This window comes from Heteronotia binoei, chromosome 3 (genome assembly GCF_032191835.1).
Source record: "Heteronotia binoei isolate CCM8104 ecotype False Entrance Well chromosome 3, APGP_CSIRO_Hbin_v1, whole genome shotgun sequence".
Taxonomy (NCBI): Eukaryota; Metazoa; Chordata; class Lepidosauria; order Squamata; family Gekkonidae; genus Heteronotia; species Heteronotia binoei.
In genome coordinates this window covers 189,127,952-189,146,415 of record NC_083225.1, presented here as the reverse complement: position 1 = coordinate 189,146,415, position 18,464 = coordinate 189,127,952, and the positions used below count along the sequence as shown (strand labels likewise).

Below are 18,464 nucleotides of genomic sequence, written 5' to 3'. Positions count from 1 at the left end.
ATATTATAGCATTGGAGAAAGTGCAGAAAAGGGCAACTAGAATGATTAAAGGGCTGGAACACTTTCCCTATGAAGAAAGGTTGAAATGCTTGGGACTCTTTAGCTTGGAGAAACGTCGACTGTGGGGTGACATGATAGAGGTTTACAAGATAATGCATGGGATGGAGAAAGTGAAGAAAGAAATACTTTTCTCCCTTTCTCACAATACAAGAACTCGTGGGCATTTGATTAAATTGCTGAGCAGACAGGTTAAAATGGATAAAAGGGAGTACTTCTTCACCCAAAGGGTGATTAACATGTGGAATTCACTGCCACAGGAGGTGGTGGCGGCCACAAGCATAGCCACCTTCAAGAGGGGGTTAGATAAAAATATGGAGCAGAGGTCCATCAGTGGCTATTAGCCACAGTGTGTGTGTGTGTGTGTGTGTGTGTGTGTGTGTGTGTGTGTATTTGGCCGCTGTGTGACACAGAATGTTGGACTGGATGGGCCATTGGCCTGATCTAACATGGCTTCTCTTATGTTCTTAATGCTAGAGAGTTCACCCTCCCAGAGCAGCCATTTTCTCCAAAGCAATTGATCCAAAGTTTTTCCTGTTGATGTCCCTCAGCACTTGTACTCAAAGATACCCTGCTCAGAACATGGAGGTTCCACTGAGTCACCATGGCTAATAGCCCTGGTTAGCTGTACCCTTCAAGAGTTTTTCTCATTCCATCTAAGCCAGCTCCACTAATACGCACCTATAAAGGCAGAGTCCGCTTTCCATATCCGCCATTTTCTCCAAGGAAACGGATCTCTGTAATCTGGAGATCAGTTGCTGGTAGATCTCCAGGTCCCGCCTGGAGGATGGCAACCCCATGACCCACATGTCTTCCCATTCCTTGGTGCAGTGCCCTAACTGACATTTCTGTACCATTTGCTATGTGCCCACCTTCCTCCCAGCCATTCAACCAATATTTGGAGGATACTTTACCACATTCTAGCCAGCTTCAAGAGGGGATTGATCAGTATACGGAGCAGAGGTCCATCACTGGCTAACAGCCACAGCGTATTGTTGGAACTCTCTGTCTGGGGCAAGTGACGCTCTGTATTCTTGGTGCTTGGGAGGGACAACAGTGTGAGGTCCCACTGCTGGACCTCCTGATGGCACCTGAGTTTTTTGGCCACTGTGTGACACAGAATGTTGGACTGGGTGGGCCATTGGCCTGATCCAACATGGCTTCTCTTACGTTCTTATGTCTGGGGCAGTGATGCTCTGTATTCTGGGTGCTTTGGGGGGGGGGTTGCAACAGTGGGAGGGCTTCTAGTGTCCGCCCCACTGATGGACCTCCTGATGGTATTTGGGGTTTTTTGGCCACTGTGTGACACAGAGTGTTGGACTGGATGGGCCATTGGCCTGATCCAACATGGCTTCTCTTACGTTCTTATGTCTGGGGCAGTGATGCTCTGTATTCTGGGTGCTTGGGAGGGGCAACAGTGGGAGGGCTTCTAGTGTCCTGGCCCCACTGCTGGACCTCCTGATGGCACCTGAGTTTTTTGGCCACTGTGTGACACAGAATGTTGGACTGGATGGGCCATTGGCCTGATCCAGCATGGCTTCTCTTATGTTCTTATGTGGCACAGAATGTAGGACTGGATGGGCCCTTGGCCTGATCTAACATGGCTTCTCTTATGTTCTTATGTGACACAGAATGTTGGAGTGGATGGGCCATTGGCCTGATCCAACATGGCTTCTCTTATGTTCTTTGTTTCCCTCAGGACCACCACGATATGCTACTGGAGATAGAGCGGGACAAGGCCATCACAGACAAAGTGATCCTCATCCAGAAAGTAGTCCGCGGATTTAAGGACAGGTAGGAGGGAAGACCGGAACACGGCAAATTGACTCGAGGTGCCCGACTCTCGCTCGTGTTTCTTAATACAGTTGTTGTGAGCTGCATGGATTTGTGAGATAGGCCTGAGGGAGATAAGTAGGGTTGCCAGGTCCAATTCAAGAAATGTCTGGGGACTTTAGGGGTGGAGCCAGGAGACTTCGGGGATAGAGCCAGGAGCAAGGGTGTGACAAGCATAATTGAACTCCAAAGGGAGTCCTGGCCGTCACATTTAAAGGGACCGCACACCTTTTGAATGCCTTCCCTCCATTGGAAATAATGAAGGATAGGGGCGCCTTCTTTTGGGGCTCATAGAATTGAACCCCCTGGTCCAATCCTTTGGATACGTGGAGAGTATTTTGAGGAGAGGCATCAGAGGCTATGCTGCAAATTTGGTGCCTCTACCTCAAAAAAACAGCCCCCGCAGAGCCCCAGATACCCGCAGATCAATTCTCCATTATACCCTATGGGAATTGGTCTCCATAGGGAATAATGGAGTGCCCGGAAGACATTTCCCACCCCCTCCTTTCTGATGACCCTGAAGTGTGGGGAAGGCCTCCAAACCAGGGAATCTCCTGTCGCTTCCTGGGGATTGGCAACACGAAAAATAAGTCATCCGAGCCTTGGAGTTATAGTTTACAAGGTGGGACAGTGAGAGAGCCATTATATTTAAATGTTTTATTAAAATATAAAGCACCGAGCGTTGAGAATATACATCGTAGGAATTAGGCGATCGTACAAACAAGAATGCACATACTTTACTGCCTGTAATAGTAACGTAGATAAACTATGAACAATTCATCTATGAACCGTAATATATTGAACCCGTAATATATGAACCGTAATATATTGCCCAACATTGAAATCAACCAATTATAATAAAGACATTTATCCAAAAGGTGCCATATCTAACGGGAAATTAAAGGAGAATTATAGTATATCTTACCAGAGATTAAGATCCTTGATTTTGTTTGGGATCATGTCTTGTATTAGAGACTTCAGCACAAGAAATCATATTGCCCCCAAGTTGTTCTGTCTAGAGGCAGTCTCTAATGGTGTTAAATTGTGACCAATTTCGCACTCAGTTTATCCCGCTCTCCCGTTGGTCTTCTCTGTCCGGCGTCCGTCGGATTTCCCACTATCTGCGCCAGAGTTACAGGAAGCATCGCGGCTTTCGCACAGCAAACGGAAACCGTTTTTTTAGCGGTTTCCGTTTGCTTGCGCGAAAGCTGCAACGCTTCCTGTAGCTTCGGCGCAGATAGTGGGAAATCCGACGGACCGCCGCACAGAGAAGACGAAAGGGAGAGCGGGGTAAGCTGAGTGCGAAATCTATGGTTCCCCCCCCCGGGACGCTTTAGCAATTTGGAAGGAAAACTCTATGGTTTCCCAGAAATGGCTAGAGTGTCCGGCGCACAATGTCACCGGCACAATGACGTCACTCGCGGGTGACGTCGTTGTGCCATGTGCGCTAAACTTGTCCCCTGCCGAAGGCTGGGGGGGGGGGACTTGGCAATCCGACATGGGCAGTGTTCCCTCTAAGCTGAGTTAGCGTGAGCTAGCTCACAGATTTTTAGCTCCAGCTCACACATTTTTGTTTTACCTCAGGAAGGATGGCCCCTGACCAGTGTTCCCTCTAAGCTGAGTTAGCGTGAGCTAGCTCACAGATTTTTAGCTCCAGCTCACACATTTTTGTTTTACCTCAGGAAGGATGGCCCCTGACCAATGTTCCCTCTAAGCTGAGTTAGCATGAGCTAGCTCACAGATTTTAGCTCCAGCTCACACATTTTTGTTTTACCTCAGGAAGGATGGCCCCTGACCAATGTTCCCTCTAAGCTGAGTTAGCGTGAGCTAGCTCACAGATCACACATTTTTGTTTTACCTCAGGAAGGATGGCCCCTGACTGATGTTCCCTCTAAGCTGAGTTAGCGTGAACCAGCTCGCAGATTTTGAGCCTCCAGTGCACACATTTTTGTCTTAGCTCGGGAAGGATGACCCCAGAACACACTAATTTCTGCAGGAGCTCACAACTTTGAGGCTAGGAGCTCACAAAGTAGAATTTTTGCTCACAGGACTCTGCAGCTTAGAGGGAACGCTGGCCCCAGGGCTTACGGCAATCTCTTTCCAGGTCCAATTTCCTGAAAGTGAGGAATGCAGTTTTGATGATTCAGCGAAACTGGAGGGGGCATAATTGTCGGCGAAATTACGATGCAGTAAGTATATGCGCGGCGCCAGAGCACCGATCTCTATAGCTCTGAATGGTTGCTTTGACTGGCAGCTGCTGTTCAGGGTCATAGGCTTCCCCGCTTCCTGAAAATGTCGAGATGGTGTGCGGTTGCAATAAAAAAGGCCAACGCCATGCTGGGAATTATTAGGAAGGGGGTGGAAAACAAATCGGCCAGTATCATAATGCCCCTGTATAAATCGATGGGGCGGCCTCATTTGGAATATTGTGTACAATTCTGGTCACCGAACCTCAAAAAAGATATTATAGCATTGGAAAAAGTGCAGAAAAGGGCTACTAGGATGATTAAAGGTTTGGAACACTTTCTCTATAAAGAAAGGTTGAAATGCTTGGGGCTCTTTAGCTTGGAGAAACGTCGACTGCGGGGTGACATGAGAGAGGTTTACAAGATTATGCATGGGATGGAGAAGGTAGAGAAAGAAGTCCTTTTCTCCCTTTCTTACAATACGAGAACTCGTGGACATTCAATAAGAACATAAGAGAAGCCATGTTAGATCAGTCCAATGGCCCATCCACTCCAACACTCTGTGTCACACAGTGGCAAAAAATTTTATATATATATATATATATATATATATATATATATATATATATATATATATATATATATATATATATATATATATATATATATATATATATATATATATATATATATACACACACACACACACACACACACACACACACACACACACACACTGTGGCTAATAGCCACTGATGGACTTCTGCTCCATATTTTTATCTAAACCCAATGAAATTGCTGAGCAGTCGGGTTAGAATGGATAAAAGGAAGTCCTTCTTCACCCAAAGGGTAATGAACACATACACGGAATTCATTGCCACAGGAGGTGGTGGTGGCTGCAAGCATAGACAGCTTCAAGAGGGGATTGAATAAGCATATCAGCAGAGGTCCATCAGTAGCAAATTGTTGGAACCCTCTGTCTGGGGCAGTGATGCTCTGTATTCTTGGTGCTTGGGGGGGGCACAGTGGGAGGGCTTCTAGTGTCCTGGCTCCACTGGTGGACCTCCTGATGGCACTTGTGTTTTTTTGGCCAATGTGTGACACAGAGTGTTGGACTGGATGGGCCACTGGCCTGATCGAACATGGCTTCTCTTACGTTCTTACATTCTTATTGCTTTTCCCTGTTCAGATGAGGATCGGTTTCCTGCGGCTGCAAGCTCTCTACCGTTCCCGCAAGCTCCACAGGCAGTACTACATGGCTCGCAAACGCATCATCGAGTTCCAAGCGAGATGTCGGGGCTTCCTGGTGCGTCGGGCTTTCCGCCATCGCCTCTGGGCCGTCTTCACCATCCAGGCGTACGCCAGGGGCATGATCGCTCGCCGCCTCTTCAGACGCTTGAAGGGCGAGGTAGGTGTCCCATGAGCTGACCAAACAGCCAAATTGAAGGTCTCTCAATTTATTTATTTCTACTTTTACAAAGCCATGACGAATCTGAATATTATTGGAGCAGAAGCTGGGGAGAGTGGACGTATTTCCCAGCTTGGTTTAGTGGTTAAGTGTGCAGACTCTTATCTGGAAGAACCGGATTTGATTCCCCACTCCTCCACTTGCACCTGCTGAGATGGCCCTGGGTCAGCCATAGCTCTCTTATCTGGGAGAACCGGGTTTGATTCCCCCACTCCTCCACTTGCAGCTGCTGGAATGGCCTTGGGTCAGCCGTAGTTCTCTTATCTGGAAGAACTGGGTTTGGTTCCCCACTCCTCCACTTGCACTTGCTGGAATGGCTTTGGGTCAGCCATAGCTCTGGCAGAGGTTGTCCTTGAAAGGGCAGCTGCTGTGAGAGCTCTCTCAGCCTCACCTTACTCACAGGGTGTCTATTGTGGAGGGAGAAGATATAGGAGATTGTAAGCCACTCTGATTCAGAGAGAAGGGCGGGGTATAAATCTGCAGTTGTCTTCTTCTTCCTTACAGGCTGTGTTCTGAATACTTAATTACACAGCGAGTGATTAAAATATGGAATTCATCGCCAAAGGATGTAGTGATAACTGCAGGAATATACAGCTTCAGGGCTTTTTTTGTAACAGGAGCTTCTTTGCATATTAGGCCACACCCTCCAGGCGTAGTCAATCCTCCTGGAGCTTCCAATAGGCCGTGTAGGAAGAGCCCTGTAAGCTCTTGGAGCATTGGCTACATCAGGGATGTGTGGCCCAGGGGTGGAATTCTAGCAGAAGCTCCTTTGCATATTAGGCCACACCCTCCCAATGTAGCCAATCCTCCTGGAGCTTACAGTAGGCCCTGCACTAAGAGCCCTGTAAGCTCTTGGAGGATTAGCTACACCGGGGGTGGGGGGTGGGGGGGGGTGGAAGGGCCAGCCCTGATTTGCGCTAATGAACGTGCTACTGATGGCAGTCATTCACACTCCCCTGATATCCTGGTCCATCTTGGGCACTCATGCTGAATTCATGTAGGAGTTCCTGTCAAACTGTAATTGCCGTCTTGTGGATTCTGTTATTGGGAGTTTGTTGGTTTGAGCCATGCCTCGGATTCAGCAGGAGCGCCGCTCCTGAACCTTTCTGAGGGTTCCCCCTCCTCCTCCCCACCTACCTTGTCCATTGAATAGTCGGTGCAGCTGCATAACAATCCCTGGATTAGGAGAGCGGGCAGCTGGCCAGCCACCAGGGGCTTTGCCACACCTCCAGAAGCCCTCATGAACCCCTCGAGAAGCCCAGACCACCCTTTCTCCGGGTCTTATGTGATTTTGAGCAGTGGGTAGCTTGCTGTCTTTTTGACGGGGTGGGGCGTGGCCAAGTGGAGCCCCAGGCAAGCGAGGCCTGCTTGGGCTGGCTGGATCTCTAGCCAGCCCATGCAGGCCTCACTCGCCTGGGGCTCTCCTTTCTTGTGTCTGGTTGCTTTTGGCTGGTGGGGGGGTGGTGGCATATGCTAATGGGCTATGCTAAAGAGCTCCACCACCTATTTTTCTGCAAAACGATCCCTGGTTTGAACTAAGTACGTTGTGAGTGTGTTTCAATTGTTTTCTTCTGCTGCAACCCGCCCTGATCCTGCTCGTGGGGCAGGGCATGATAGAAATTGAACAAACGAACTAACCAGCTAAATAAATAACTGCTCCTTCAGGCTGTTCTTTTGCATTCCTTTCTCAGTATCGCCGCCGTCTGGAAGCAGAAAAACTGCGGCTCATGGAGGAGGAAAGGCTCAGGAAGGAGATGAGCGCAAAGAAAGCCAAAGAGGAAGCCGAGAAGAAGCACCAAGTGGGTCGATACTTTTTCTTTCTGTCTTGGCCAAACTTTTTTTTTCCCCCCTCCAGAAATGCAATTTTGGGCTGTATCAACAGAAGTCTAGTGTCCAGATCACGTGATGTGATGGTATCGCTTTACTCTGCTCTGGTGAGACCTCACCCAGAGTCTTGTGTTCAGGTTTGGGCACCACATTTTGAGGATGTAGACAAGCTGGAACAGGTCCAGAGGAGGGCGACGAAGATGGTGAGGAGTCTGGAGACCAAGTCCTATGAGGAAAGGTTGAAGGAGCTGGGCAGGTTTAGCCTGGAAAGGAGGCGGCTGAGAGGTGATAGGATCACCATCTTCAAGGACTTGAAGGGCTGTCCTATAGAGGATGGTGGGGAGTTGTTTTCTGTGGCCCCAGAAGGTAGGACCAGAACCAATGGGTTGAAATTAAATCAAAAGAGTTTCCATCTCAACGTTAGAAAGAACTTCCTGACCGTTAGAGCGATTCTTCAGTGGAACAGGCTTCCTCGGGAGGTGGTGGGCTCTCCTTCCTTGGAAGTTTTTAAACAGAAGCTAGATGGCCACCTGACAGCAATGAGGATCCTGTGGATTTAGGGGGAGGTATTTGTGAGATTAGAGTGGTTCTTCAGTGGAATAGGCTTCTTGGGAAAGTGGTGGGCTCTCCTTCCTTGGAGGTTTTTAAACAGAGGCTAGATGGCCATCTGACAGCAATGTGGATCCTGTGAATTTAGGAGGAGGGATTTGTAAGTTTAGAGCGGTTCCTCAGTGGAACAGGCTTCCTCCTCGGGAGGCGGTGGGCTCTCCTTCCTTGGAGGTTTTTAAACAGAAGCTAGATGGCCATCTGATAGCAATGAAGATCCTGTGAATTTAGGGAGAGGTATTTGTGAGTTTCCTGCTTTGTGCAGGGGGTTGGACTAGATGACCCTGGAGGTCCCTTCCAACTCTATGATTCTATGACACGGACCGATTTCCCACTCACCTTACGCCGCTCTCACGTCCCTCTTCTCAGCGGGGGCTTCCTTTCGATTTCACACCATCTGCCCCGGGGCTGCTAGTAACGTTGGCGTTTTCACACCGCAACCTCTAAGAATCAGTGTCTGTTTGCCGCACGAAAACGCCGACATTACTTGCAGCCCTGTGGCAGACAGCGTGAAATCGGAAGGAAGCCCCTCTGAGAAGAGGACCGTGAGAGCGGCGACAGGTGAGTGGGAAATCGGTCGTGGTCATTTCACACCCAGTTCATAAAACAACAGAGCAGCGCTGGGCCGCTCTTCCCTTTTCTGTTCCTTACACTGTTCTGGTAAAAATGTATAAGAAGAAACTGTGTGGATTGGACAGATAACATGGCTTCTTTTCCAAGGCTAGTGTCATAGGGTACCAGGCAGGGCCGGCGCTAGGGTTTTTGGTGCCCTAGGCCAGCTGCCCACTACTTCCCTCCCCTTCAAAAAAAAATTAAAAATTGTAGGAGAAATGAAGCAACTTGAAACGATTTCCATTTTAATTTAAAGTTTTTTATTTTAAATTTAAATTTTTTAAAAAAAATGGTGAGATTAAGCAGTAAAAATTGTGAGAATACTACTTGATCCTTTTAGCTGGAGGTGCCAGGGGCAAGAGAGCCAGACTGGTGTAGTGGTTAAGTATGTGGTCTCTTATCTGGGAGAGCCAGGTTTGGTTCCCCACTCCTCCACTTACACCTGCTACCATAGCCTTGGGTCAGCCATAGCTCTCTTATCTGGGAGAACCGGGTTTGATTCCCCACTCCTCCACTTGCACCTGCTGGATTGGCCTTGGGTCAGCCAGAGCTCTCTTATCTGGGAGAACCTGATTTGATTCCCCACTCCTCCATTTGCAGCTGCTGGAATGGCCTTGGGTCAGCCATAGCTCTCTTCTCTGGGAGAACCAGGTTTGATTCCCCACTCCTCCACTTGCAGCTGCTGGAATGGCCTTGGGTCAGCCAGAGCTCTCTTATCTGGAAGAACCTGGTTTGATTCCCCACTCCTCCACTCGCAGCTGCTGGAATGGCCTTGGGTCAGCCGTAGCTCTGGCAGAGGTTGTCCTTGAAAGGGCAGCTTCTGTGATATTCCTCTCAGCCCCACCCACCTCACAGGGTGTCTCTTGTGGGGGAAGAAGATAAAGGAGACCGTGAGCCGCTCTGAGATTTGGAGTGGAGGGCGGGATATAAATCCAATATAGGAACATAAGAGAAGCCATGTTGGATCAGGCCAATGGCCCATCCAGTCCAACACTCTGTGTCACACAGTGGCCAAAAAAATATCTTCTTCTTAACGGCAACTTGACAGCACATTAAACACACACAACGGGGGATTGTGGGTGTGATCGGAAGGTAAGTCCTTCAGTAGACCCATGTATCTGTGACTGGTACACAACTGGAACTGGAACAGGTAAATAATGAAGCCCCACACATTGCTTGGTTTGAAGCGAGGAATTTTACTTTGACATCAAAGTAGAACTTGTCAGCATAAGCTCAAAATGACTAAGTTCAAATCATCAGCCTTCTGACCATTTTTATTCATCCCCAAAACAAGCAAACAAGCCCCTTATCTAATTCAAATGCTCCACCTCCTGCTTTCCTTCCAGTAATTTCTTGTAGTTTTCCCCTGCTCTGTCCCTCTGTGTTATCAGCAAGAAGCTCCTTCTCTGCGGGGCCCCTGTATCTTGGTTTTAGCAGTGTAGCAGAAGCTCCTCTGAGAGGCCTCTTAACAGTCACTCTAAATGTTGCCTCAGACATTCTCTTTTGAAGGCACAACCATATTTTCCATTATTATTATTATTATTATTATTATTGAGGTATTCATTAATTATTCAGGGATCCCTCTTCAGAACCGTGTGGAACCAAACCACAAAAAAGTAGTTCCCACAGTGCTTAATAATAATAACATTTAATTTGTATCCCGCCCACCCTGCCGAAGCAGGCTTCTACCTAGTTTCCAGTGGGTGCCTGTGAAATTTTCCTCACTATGTACCATTGCCCTTCATGGGAAGGGGCAGAATTTGACCGAGTATAGTTCAGTAAAGGAATAATACCTACTATCGGCTAGAGATTTTTCGGTATGGGGTATCCTTCAGTTTGACGCAGGGCTGCTTCAGTTTAGTTTAGTTCATTTTAGTTCAGTTCCATCGTCAGTCATTCTTGTGTAAGGTTGCCAGGTCCAATTCAAGAAATATCTGGGGACTTTGGGGGGTGGAGCCAGGAGACTTTGGGGGTGGAGCCAGGAGATATTGGGGTGGAGCCAGGTGCAGGGTTGCAACAAGCATAATTCAACTCCAAAGCGAGTTATGGTCATCACATTTGAAGGGACCACACACTTTTTGAATGCCTTCCCTCCATTGGAAATAATGAAGGACAGGGGCACCTTCTTGTAGGGCTCGTAGAACTGGACCCCCCTGGTCCAATCGTTTTGAAACTTGGAGGGTATTTTGAGGAGAGGCACGAGATGCTGTGCTGAAAATTTGGTGCCTCTACTTCAATACACAACCCCTCCAGAGCCCTAGATACTGGCAGATCAATTCTCCATTATACCCTATGGGAATCGGTTTCCATAGGGAATAATGGAGTGCCCAGCAGACATTTCCTCCCCCCCCTCCCCGCTTTCTGATGACCCTGAAGTGGGGGGGAGGGTTTCCAAACCAGGGGATCCCCACCTGGGGATTGGCAATTCTATTCTTGTGCCAAACACAGGAGCAAAGATTTCAAAATGGCAGGCCTATTGTACCACAGTGAGAAATGGCGGTGCCACCAAGATCTCATCCTGTGAGAACAGAACCTCACAGCTCTCCAAGGGGCCCTTTCCTCGATCGTTGGTTTCATCTTGAATTCCACTTACTCTTTGGCACCCTTCTTCTTTCCTAGATACGTCTGGCCCAGCTGGCTCGGGAAGATGCCGAAAGGGAAGTAAAAGAAAAGGAAGAAGCTCGGCGCAAGAAGGAGCTTTTGGAGAAGATGGAGAAGGCCCGAAACGAACCAGTGAACGACTCCGACATGGTGGACAAGATGTTTGGCTTCCTGGGAACGACGGCTTCTTTGCCTGGCCAAGAAGGACAAGCTCCCAATGGATTTGAGGTAAAGAATAGCAGAAGGAACGCCTTACTGAATGTAACGGCTCCGCTAGAATGCGGAGCAGTGTAGAAATGTGGCATCGAATGCTGCACAGGCAGAACGTCTCCTAGCCTTCCTTCATACCTGTGAGGGAGATCAGGCAGCAGAGACTGGAGTGCTTTTGAATACTAGTTCCCAGGGCTTTTTTGTAGCAGGAACTCCTTTGCATATGAGGACACACACCCCTGATATAGCCAGTCCTCCAAGAGCTTACAGGGCTCTTAGTACAGGGCCTACTGTAAGCTCCAGGAGGATTGGCTACCTCAGGCATGTGTGGCCTGATATGGAAAGGAGTTCCTGCTACAAAAAAAAAGCCCTAATAGTTCCCTGGTGTCATGTCTGTCTGTAAAATGGGTTGATAGATCCAAATGGGCAGCCGTGTTGGTCTGAAGCGACAGAACAAAGTAGGAATCAAGTTCCTACTAAGACCAACTAAGTTTATATTCAGAATGTACGCTTTCGTGTGCTCTAAGCAGACTTCACCAGAGAAAAACGGAATGGCAAGCAGTCCTAAATATAGAGAAAGTGGGCAGTCAGTTAGTATGTAGAGTCATGGAAATGGGAATGGTTTGAGGAAGCCCAACCCAACTTGTGGAAAATATAACTTTGAGTTTGTTTCTAATGTCAAACCCACCTGCAAGACGGCAATGGGGAGCTGTCAGACTCCAGGTGGCACATGAACATATGAAGCTGCCTTATACTGAATCAGAAACTGGGTCCATCAAAGTCAGTATTGTCTACTCAGACTGGCAGCAGCTCTCCAGGGTCTCAAACTGAGGTTTTTCATGCCTATTTGCCTGGACCCTTTTGAGTTGGAGATGCCAGGGATTGAACCTGGGACCTTCTGCTTACCAAGCAGATGCTTTACCACTGAGCTACAGCCCCACTGTATGTCTCTCCAGGGTCTCAGGCTGAGGTCTTTCCCATCGCCTACTGCCTGGTCCTTTTAACTGGAGATGCCGGGGATTGAACCTGGGACCTTCTGCTTACCAAGCAGATGCTCTACCACTGAGCTACAGCCCCACTGTATGCCTCTCCAGGGTCTCAGGCTGAGGTCTTTCCCATTGCCTACTGCCTGATCCTTTTAACTGGAGATACCAGGGATTGAACCTGGGACCTTCTGCTTACCAAGCAGATGCTCAGCCACTGAGCTACAACCCCATTGTATGTCTCTCCAGGGTCTCAGGCTGAGGTCTTTCCCATCGCCTACTGCCTGGTCCTTTTAACTGGAGATGCTAGGGATGGAACCTAGGACCTTCTGCTTACCAAACAGATGCTCTACCACTGAGCTACAGCCCCACTCTATGTCTTTCCAGGGTCTCAGGCTGAGGTCTTTCCCATCGCCTACTGCCTTGTCCTTTTAACTGGAGATGCCAGGGATTGAACCTGGGACCTTCTGCTTACCAAGCAGATGCTCTACCACTGAGCTACAGCCCCACTGCATGTCTTTCCAGGGTCTCAGGCTGAGGTTTTTCCCATCGCCTACTGCCTGGTCCTTTTAATTGGAGATGCTGGGGATGGAACCTAGGACCTTCTGTTTACCAAGCAGATGCTCTACCACTGAGATTACCCGCTATTACAATTGATCTCTCAGTTCCCCTGGAAAAAATGGTTGCTTTGGAAGGCGGACTCTGTGGCATTATTATATCCTGCTGAAGTCCCAAACCCTAGTTTGGGAAAGATCCTGAGGACCTGAGCCCACCCCCATTTCTTCTGCAATTTAGTTGCAAATTCAGATCTCAAGACCCAAAATTAGACCTCTGAACCAAATCAGTTTAGCTCTTGTTCTGAATCTGGTTTCTCACCTTCTCACCCAGGATCTCGAGAGGGTTCCAAAGGAGCTGGAGGAAGATGACCTGGACACAGCCTTACCGTTGCCGGAGGAAGAGGAGGAGGATCTCTCCGAGTACAAATTTGCCAAATTTGCTGCCACGTACTTCCAGGGCACAACCACACATACGTATATCCGGCGTCCTCTCAAACAACCGCTCCTGTACCATGAGGATGAAGGAGACCAGCTGGTGAGGAAATGGGGGAGTTGATACATTATTTGTATTTTAAAAGGTCAAGAGAAAGACCGTCTCGGTTGTATGAATTAAACTTCAGAGCCATGCCTTATTCTAGGGGTTCCAAGTCCAATTTAAGAAATATCTGCGGACTTTGGAGGTGGAGCCAGGAGACATTGGGGGCGGAGCCAGGAGACTTTGGGGTGGAGCCAGGAGACATTGGGGGTGGATCTGGGAGCAAGGTTGTGACAAGCATAATTGAACTCCAAAGGGAGTTCTGGCCATCACATTTAAAGGGACTACACACCTTTTAAATGCCTTCCCTCCATTGGAAATTATAGAGGATAGGGGCACCTACTTTGGGGGTTCATAGAACTGGACCCCCTGGTCCAATTCTTTGGAAACTTGGAGGGTATTTTGGGGAGAGGCACTGGATGCTATGCTGAAAATTTGGTGCCTCCTTCTCCTTCCCTGTCTTGCTGTTTAAAACAATTCAATTTCAATGATATTTATTGGGTTTCAAAAAAAAAAGCAAACGGGAGGAAAGGGGAAAAGGAAGTAAGGAAAAACTTAAAATCCATAACATAAACTTTTCTACTGTCTCAATTTCTACAATAACTTCTCATTGCCAACCATAACGCCTGTACGTCTGTTATCACCAATGTTCCCTCTAAGCTTCAGAATCCTGTGAGCAAAAATTCTACTTTGTAAGCTACTGGCATTAAAATTGTGAGCTAGTGGCATAAAAGTTTTGAGCTACTGCATCAGTGAGTGTGCTCTGGGGTCATCCTTCCTGAGTTAAGAAAAAAATGCGTGAGCTGGAGGCTAAATATCTGTGAGCTAGCTCACACTAACTCAGCTCTGAGGGAACACTGGCTATCACAGTTTCTTTTTTAACAGTTTGGTGTAGTGGAGAGCCAATTTGGTGTAGTGGTGAAGTGTGTGGACTCTTATCTGGGAGAACCAGGTTTGATTCCCCACTCCTCCACTTGCACCTGCTAGCATGGCCTTGAGTCAGCCACAGCTCTGGCAGAGGTTGTCCTTGAAAGGGCAGCTGCTGTGAGAGCCCTCTCAGCCCCACCTACCTCACAGGGTGTCTGTTGTGGGGGAGGAAGGGAAAGGAGATTGTGAGCCGCTCTGAGACTCTTCGGAGTGGAGGGCGGGATATAAATCCAATATCTTCATCTACCTCACAGGGTGTCTGTTGTAGGGGGAAGAAGGTAAAGGAGATTGTGAGCCGCTCTGAGACTCTTCGGAGTGGAGGGCGGGATATAAATCCAATATCTTCATCTACCTCACAGGGTGTCTGTTGTGGGGGAGGAAGGTAAAGGAGATTGTGAGCCGCTCTGAGACTCTTCGGAGTGGAGGGCAGGATATAAATCCAATATCTTCATCTACCTCACAGGGTGTCTGTTGTGGGGGAGGAAGGGAAAGGAGATTGTGAGCCGCTCTGAGACTCTTCGGAGTGGAGGGCGGGATATAAATCCAATATCTTCAACAGTATATTACCATAATGTGATTATTAATTGTAACTACAATCAACTTGCTCTAGAAGTCTAAAACATATAATATAGATGCTTCTATATCCAATAGCTTGTTTAATCCATTCATACAGTGGTGTCCAAAGTTCCTTTATATCTTCGTTGGTGCTTTCTTTCAGAATATCGGTCAAAATGTCCATTTCTGCTGTTTCCAGTATTTTTTCCAGAAGTTCTTCTTTTGAAGGCATTTCTGCCCTGTTCCAGTATTTAGCATATGTTATTCTGGCTGCGGTAACTATATGTAAGATCAAATGTTTAGCTTTTTCTCCTGTTACATCAGACATAATATTCAAGAGAAACAATTTAGGTTTAAAAGGTATTGACAAGAGCAATATTTTCTGAAGCACTTCACGGACCATTTTAAAACAATTCCATGAGACAAATTAAGCTGTGAGAGACTGCCTCACCTAAGATCACCCTGTAAACTACATGTCTGAAGGACAAATTTGAACTCGGGCTGACTGTACGATCATTCTGTCACAACAATGGTGGATGTACTTTCCCCACAAACACACCTGGACCTCTGGTTGCCTTAACAACCAAAAGCCTTGTCATTTGAAGCGTGCCGATGATTCTGAGGGGAATTGCGCTTGCCACCAAAATGGCGTGTTCAGAATGTTACCTCAGGGCCAAATGCTGCCAACATTTTAAGGTGATTTAAAATGTGGGAGTGCAACCATTATGGCACTTGACAAGCCATGAGGAGGGGTTGGAATATTGCACTGTGGTCTCACAGCGTTTTTAAAATCACCGTAAAATGGCAGCAACACCTCTGTGGTGGTCACAAGGGTGCCTTCAAGTGTAGTTTGGTCCTCAGAATCAGTCAGATTATGGTATCTAAAGGCTGTGTGAGCTTGTAACAGTAGTTATTTTTATTAGACCTGAGGGGGTGGGGAATAGGAGTTTGCCTAAATTCTGACAGTTCGTCTATAAGTCAGTTTATCAACCACACATACTGGTTATCTCCTCAATAAAATTACCCTTCTGAGGTACTTCCTCGGTTCTCTGCTCTAGAACATTTATCAGCGTCCCTTCCAGATCAGCTGTTCTCTTCTTCAGTTCCCACTTTATACATGAACCAGCCAAATATGTGAACAACAAACATGGCCGCTCCCTCCCACACTGCCTAGTGGGAGATGTACTAAAATGCCCTTTTTGTTTTCTTATGAGGGCGTAAGAGCCTTTTTGTTTTGCTTGTTTTTCTTACCTGGGCTTTTATTCACAACTGAGGCAGTTTAAAATTGCAAATATTCGTGAACAAAATACGGCATGAGTTAAAACAAAGATGCAGGGGTTTGATTTGCATGAGAGAGAAGCAAAAATCGAAGCTAGGATTTCCACCCCACCCCACCCCACGACCTCCGCCAAATTGAAAGAGCAGGGCTGCAGAATTCATCACCATCTTTCATCCATTGTGGCTCTGTGAGTGACACCCCCCTCCTTGCTGATGGTTGCCAACATCCAGGTGAAGCCTGGAGGTCTCCAGGACTAACAATTGATTCCCAAATGACAGAGGTCTGCTATCCTGGAGGAAAATGTCTTCTTCAGAAGGTTGAATCTACAGCATTATATCTCGCTGAGGCCCAGAATCTGCTCCACCCCCAAATCTCCAGGAATTTCCCATACTAGAGAGGGCAACCCTGCTTGTTAATGAAGAATATCTTTGTCGTTTCACGACAGGCAGCCCTTGCTGTGTGGATCACGATTCTTCGCTTCATGGGAGATCTTCCTGAACCTAAATACCACACGGCGATGAGTGACGGCAGCGAGAAGATTCCGGTGATGACCAAAATTTACGAGACCCTCGGGAAGAAGACATACAAGAAGGAGCTCCAAGCCCTGCAGGGTGAAGGAGAGGTAATGGTCACACTGGCGAACCCGCCCCCCCCGCTAAGTATTTCTGCTTTGGTTCATTAGTGTCAAGAAACCGGGATTTTCCACGTCTGTTTCCTTGATAGCCCTCTCTCCAAATATATATGTTGCCCTCCAGTCGTTCCTTCTGCCAACCCTAGCCAGTGTTCCTAATCCACCCTAAGGTTGCCAAGTTCCTCTGCTGGAAGTGATGTCATCATGCCAGGGATGTCACACCAAGGACGCTCTAGGACTCGCACAAAAACTCTATGATACCATAGAGGTTTATAGTGATTCCTAGAGTGTCACACTGGAGAGGTTTTAGAGCGAGTCCTAGAGCATCCCTGGTGCAATGTCCCCAGCATGATGACATCACTTCCAGGTGACATCATTGCGTCGGGGACAGCATGGTGCTCTTTGGGGGCGGGGATCTCCCTGGCAGCCTGCTCCCTGCTGGTGGGTTGGGGCCCTCCAAGGCGGAGGATTCCCTGCCCTGGTGGGAGCTTGGCAACCCTAATCCACCCTCCCTCACCAGAGTCACAGCTGAACTGTGTGAGCTAATCAATAGGCGTGGTAACTGCCGATGGGTTTGTGCGTGCGCAGCTGATGCATGCAGAGAAGTCCGAGTACATAGAAATAAACGATTAGCTAGAATTTTCCTCAAAGATGGCCTCTCTCTCGACAGCTGTTTAAGAAGTCCGGCAGGTTGGCGTCGATGTTCCCTCTAAGCTGCAGAGTCTTGTGAGCAAAAATTCTACTTTGTGAGCTACCGGTATTAAAGTTGTGAGCTCCTGACATTCAAGTGGTGAGCTCCTGCATAAATTAGTGTGCTCTGGGGTCATCCTACCTGAGCGAAGACAAAAATGTGTGAGCTGGAAGCTAAAAATCTGTTAGCTAGCTCACGCTAACTCAGCTTAGAGGGAACACTGGTTAGCATCGTTTGAACCTGGGCCTTTCAGACGCAGGCACAAAACTCTGTTGCCTCCACCTTCTTTTCAAATATCAATTGTTCCTTTTGCAGAGCGCTCACCTAGACAGCCACAAGAAGAACAGCGTGCGGCACAAACTGGTGTCTCTGACGCTCAAGAAGAAATCCAAGTTAACCGAAGAGGTGAGCTGCGGTGTTCTTCATCTCCCGGCAGCTTGAGTTCTCTGCTAGCCAGTCCTCAGGGCTTCTGTTTGTCTTCTGCTTTCCCCTCTGTAGATGCTAAGTACCACCAGACCTCCGATGGGCTAGGGACTGCCCGTCTCTCTCAGATATCTGAAAAGTTTTAAAGGAGACAGGTTGGCTCCCTGGTGTCACCCTCTTTAGCACCATGTCACCTTACGGCAGCCCCACAAGGGGGTTTCCAAGCCAAGAGAAGAGCAGAGGGGGTTTGATCATAAGTACAAGAAGGTAGAGAAAGAAATACTTTTCTCCCTTTCACACAATACAAGAACTCATGGGCGCTCAATGAAATTGCTGAGCAGTCAGGTTAGAATGGATAAAAGGAAGTCCATCTTCACCCAAAGAGTGATTAACACGTGGAGTTCACTGCCACAGGAGGTGGTGGCGGCTTCAAGCATAGACAGCTTCAAGAGGGGATTGGATAAACACATGGAGCAGACGTCC

At 47.9% G+C, this 18,464-nt stretch overlaps 1 protein-coding gene and 1 non-coding gene across 2 annotated transcripts in view; one reads left to right on the top strand and one right to left on the bottom strand.

Moving 5' to 3' along the window:
- Window positions 1-18,089, top strand: part of LOC132569155 (unconventional myosin-VIIa-like) — an 88,373-nt gene extending 70,284 nt beyond the window's left edge. Inside the window, exons 17-25 of the mRNA XM_060235341.1 lie at window positions 1,757-1,851; window positions 3,995-4,079; window positions 5,266-5,484; window positions 7,236-7,343; window positions 11,209-11,418; window positions 13,272-13,475; window positions 16,682-16,858; window positions 17,874-17,963; window positions 18,057-18,089. Coding sequence (XP_060091324.1) covers window positions 1,757-1,851; window positions 3,995-4,079; window positions 5,266-5,484; window positions 7,236-7,343; window positions 11,209-11,418; window positions 13,272-13,475; window positions 16,682-16,858; window positions 17,874-17,963; window positions 18,057-18,089 — 1,221 coding nt within the window. The remainder of the gene's footprint in view (window positions 1-1,756; window positions 1,852-3,994; window positions 4,080-5,265; window positions 5,485-7,235; window positions 7,344-11,208; window positions 11,419-13,271; window positions 13,476-16,681; window positions 16,859-17,873; window positions 17,964-18,056) is intronic.
- Window positions 12,820-12,891, bottom strand: TRNAT-GGU (transfer RNA threonine (anticodon GGU)). The gene has a single exon. It is a non-coding gene; the product is annotated as a tRNA-Thr (tRNA).
- Window positions 18,090-18,464: the final 375 nt, after the last annotated feature.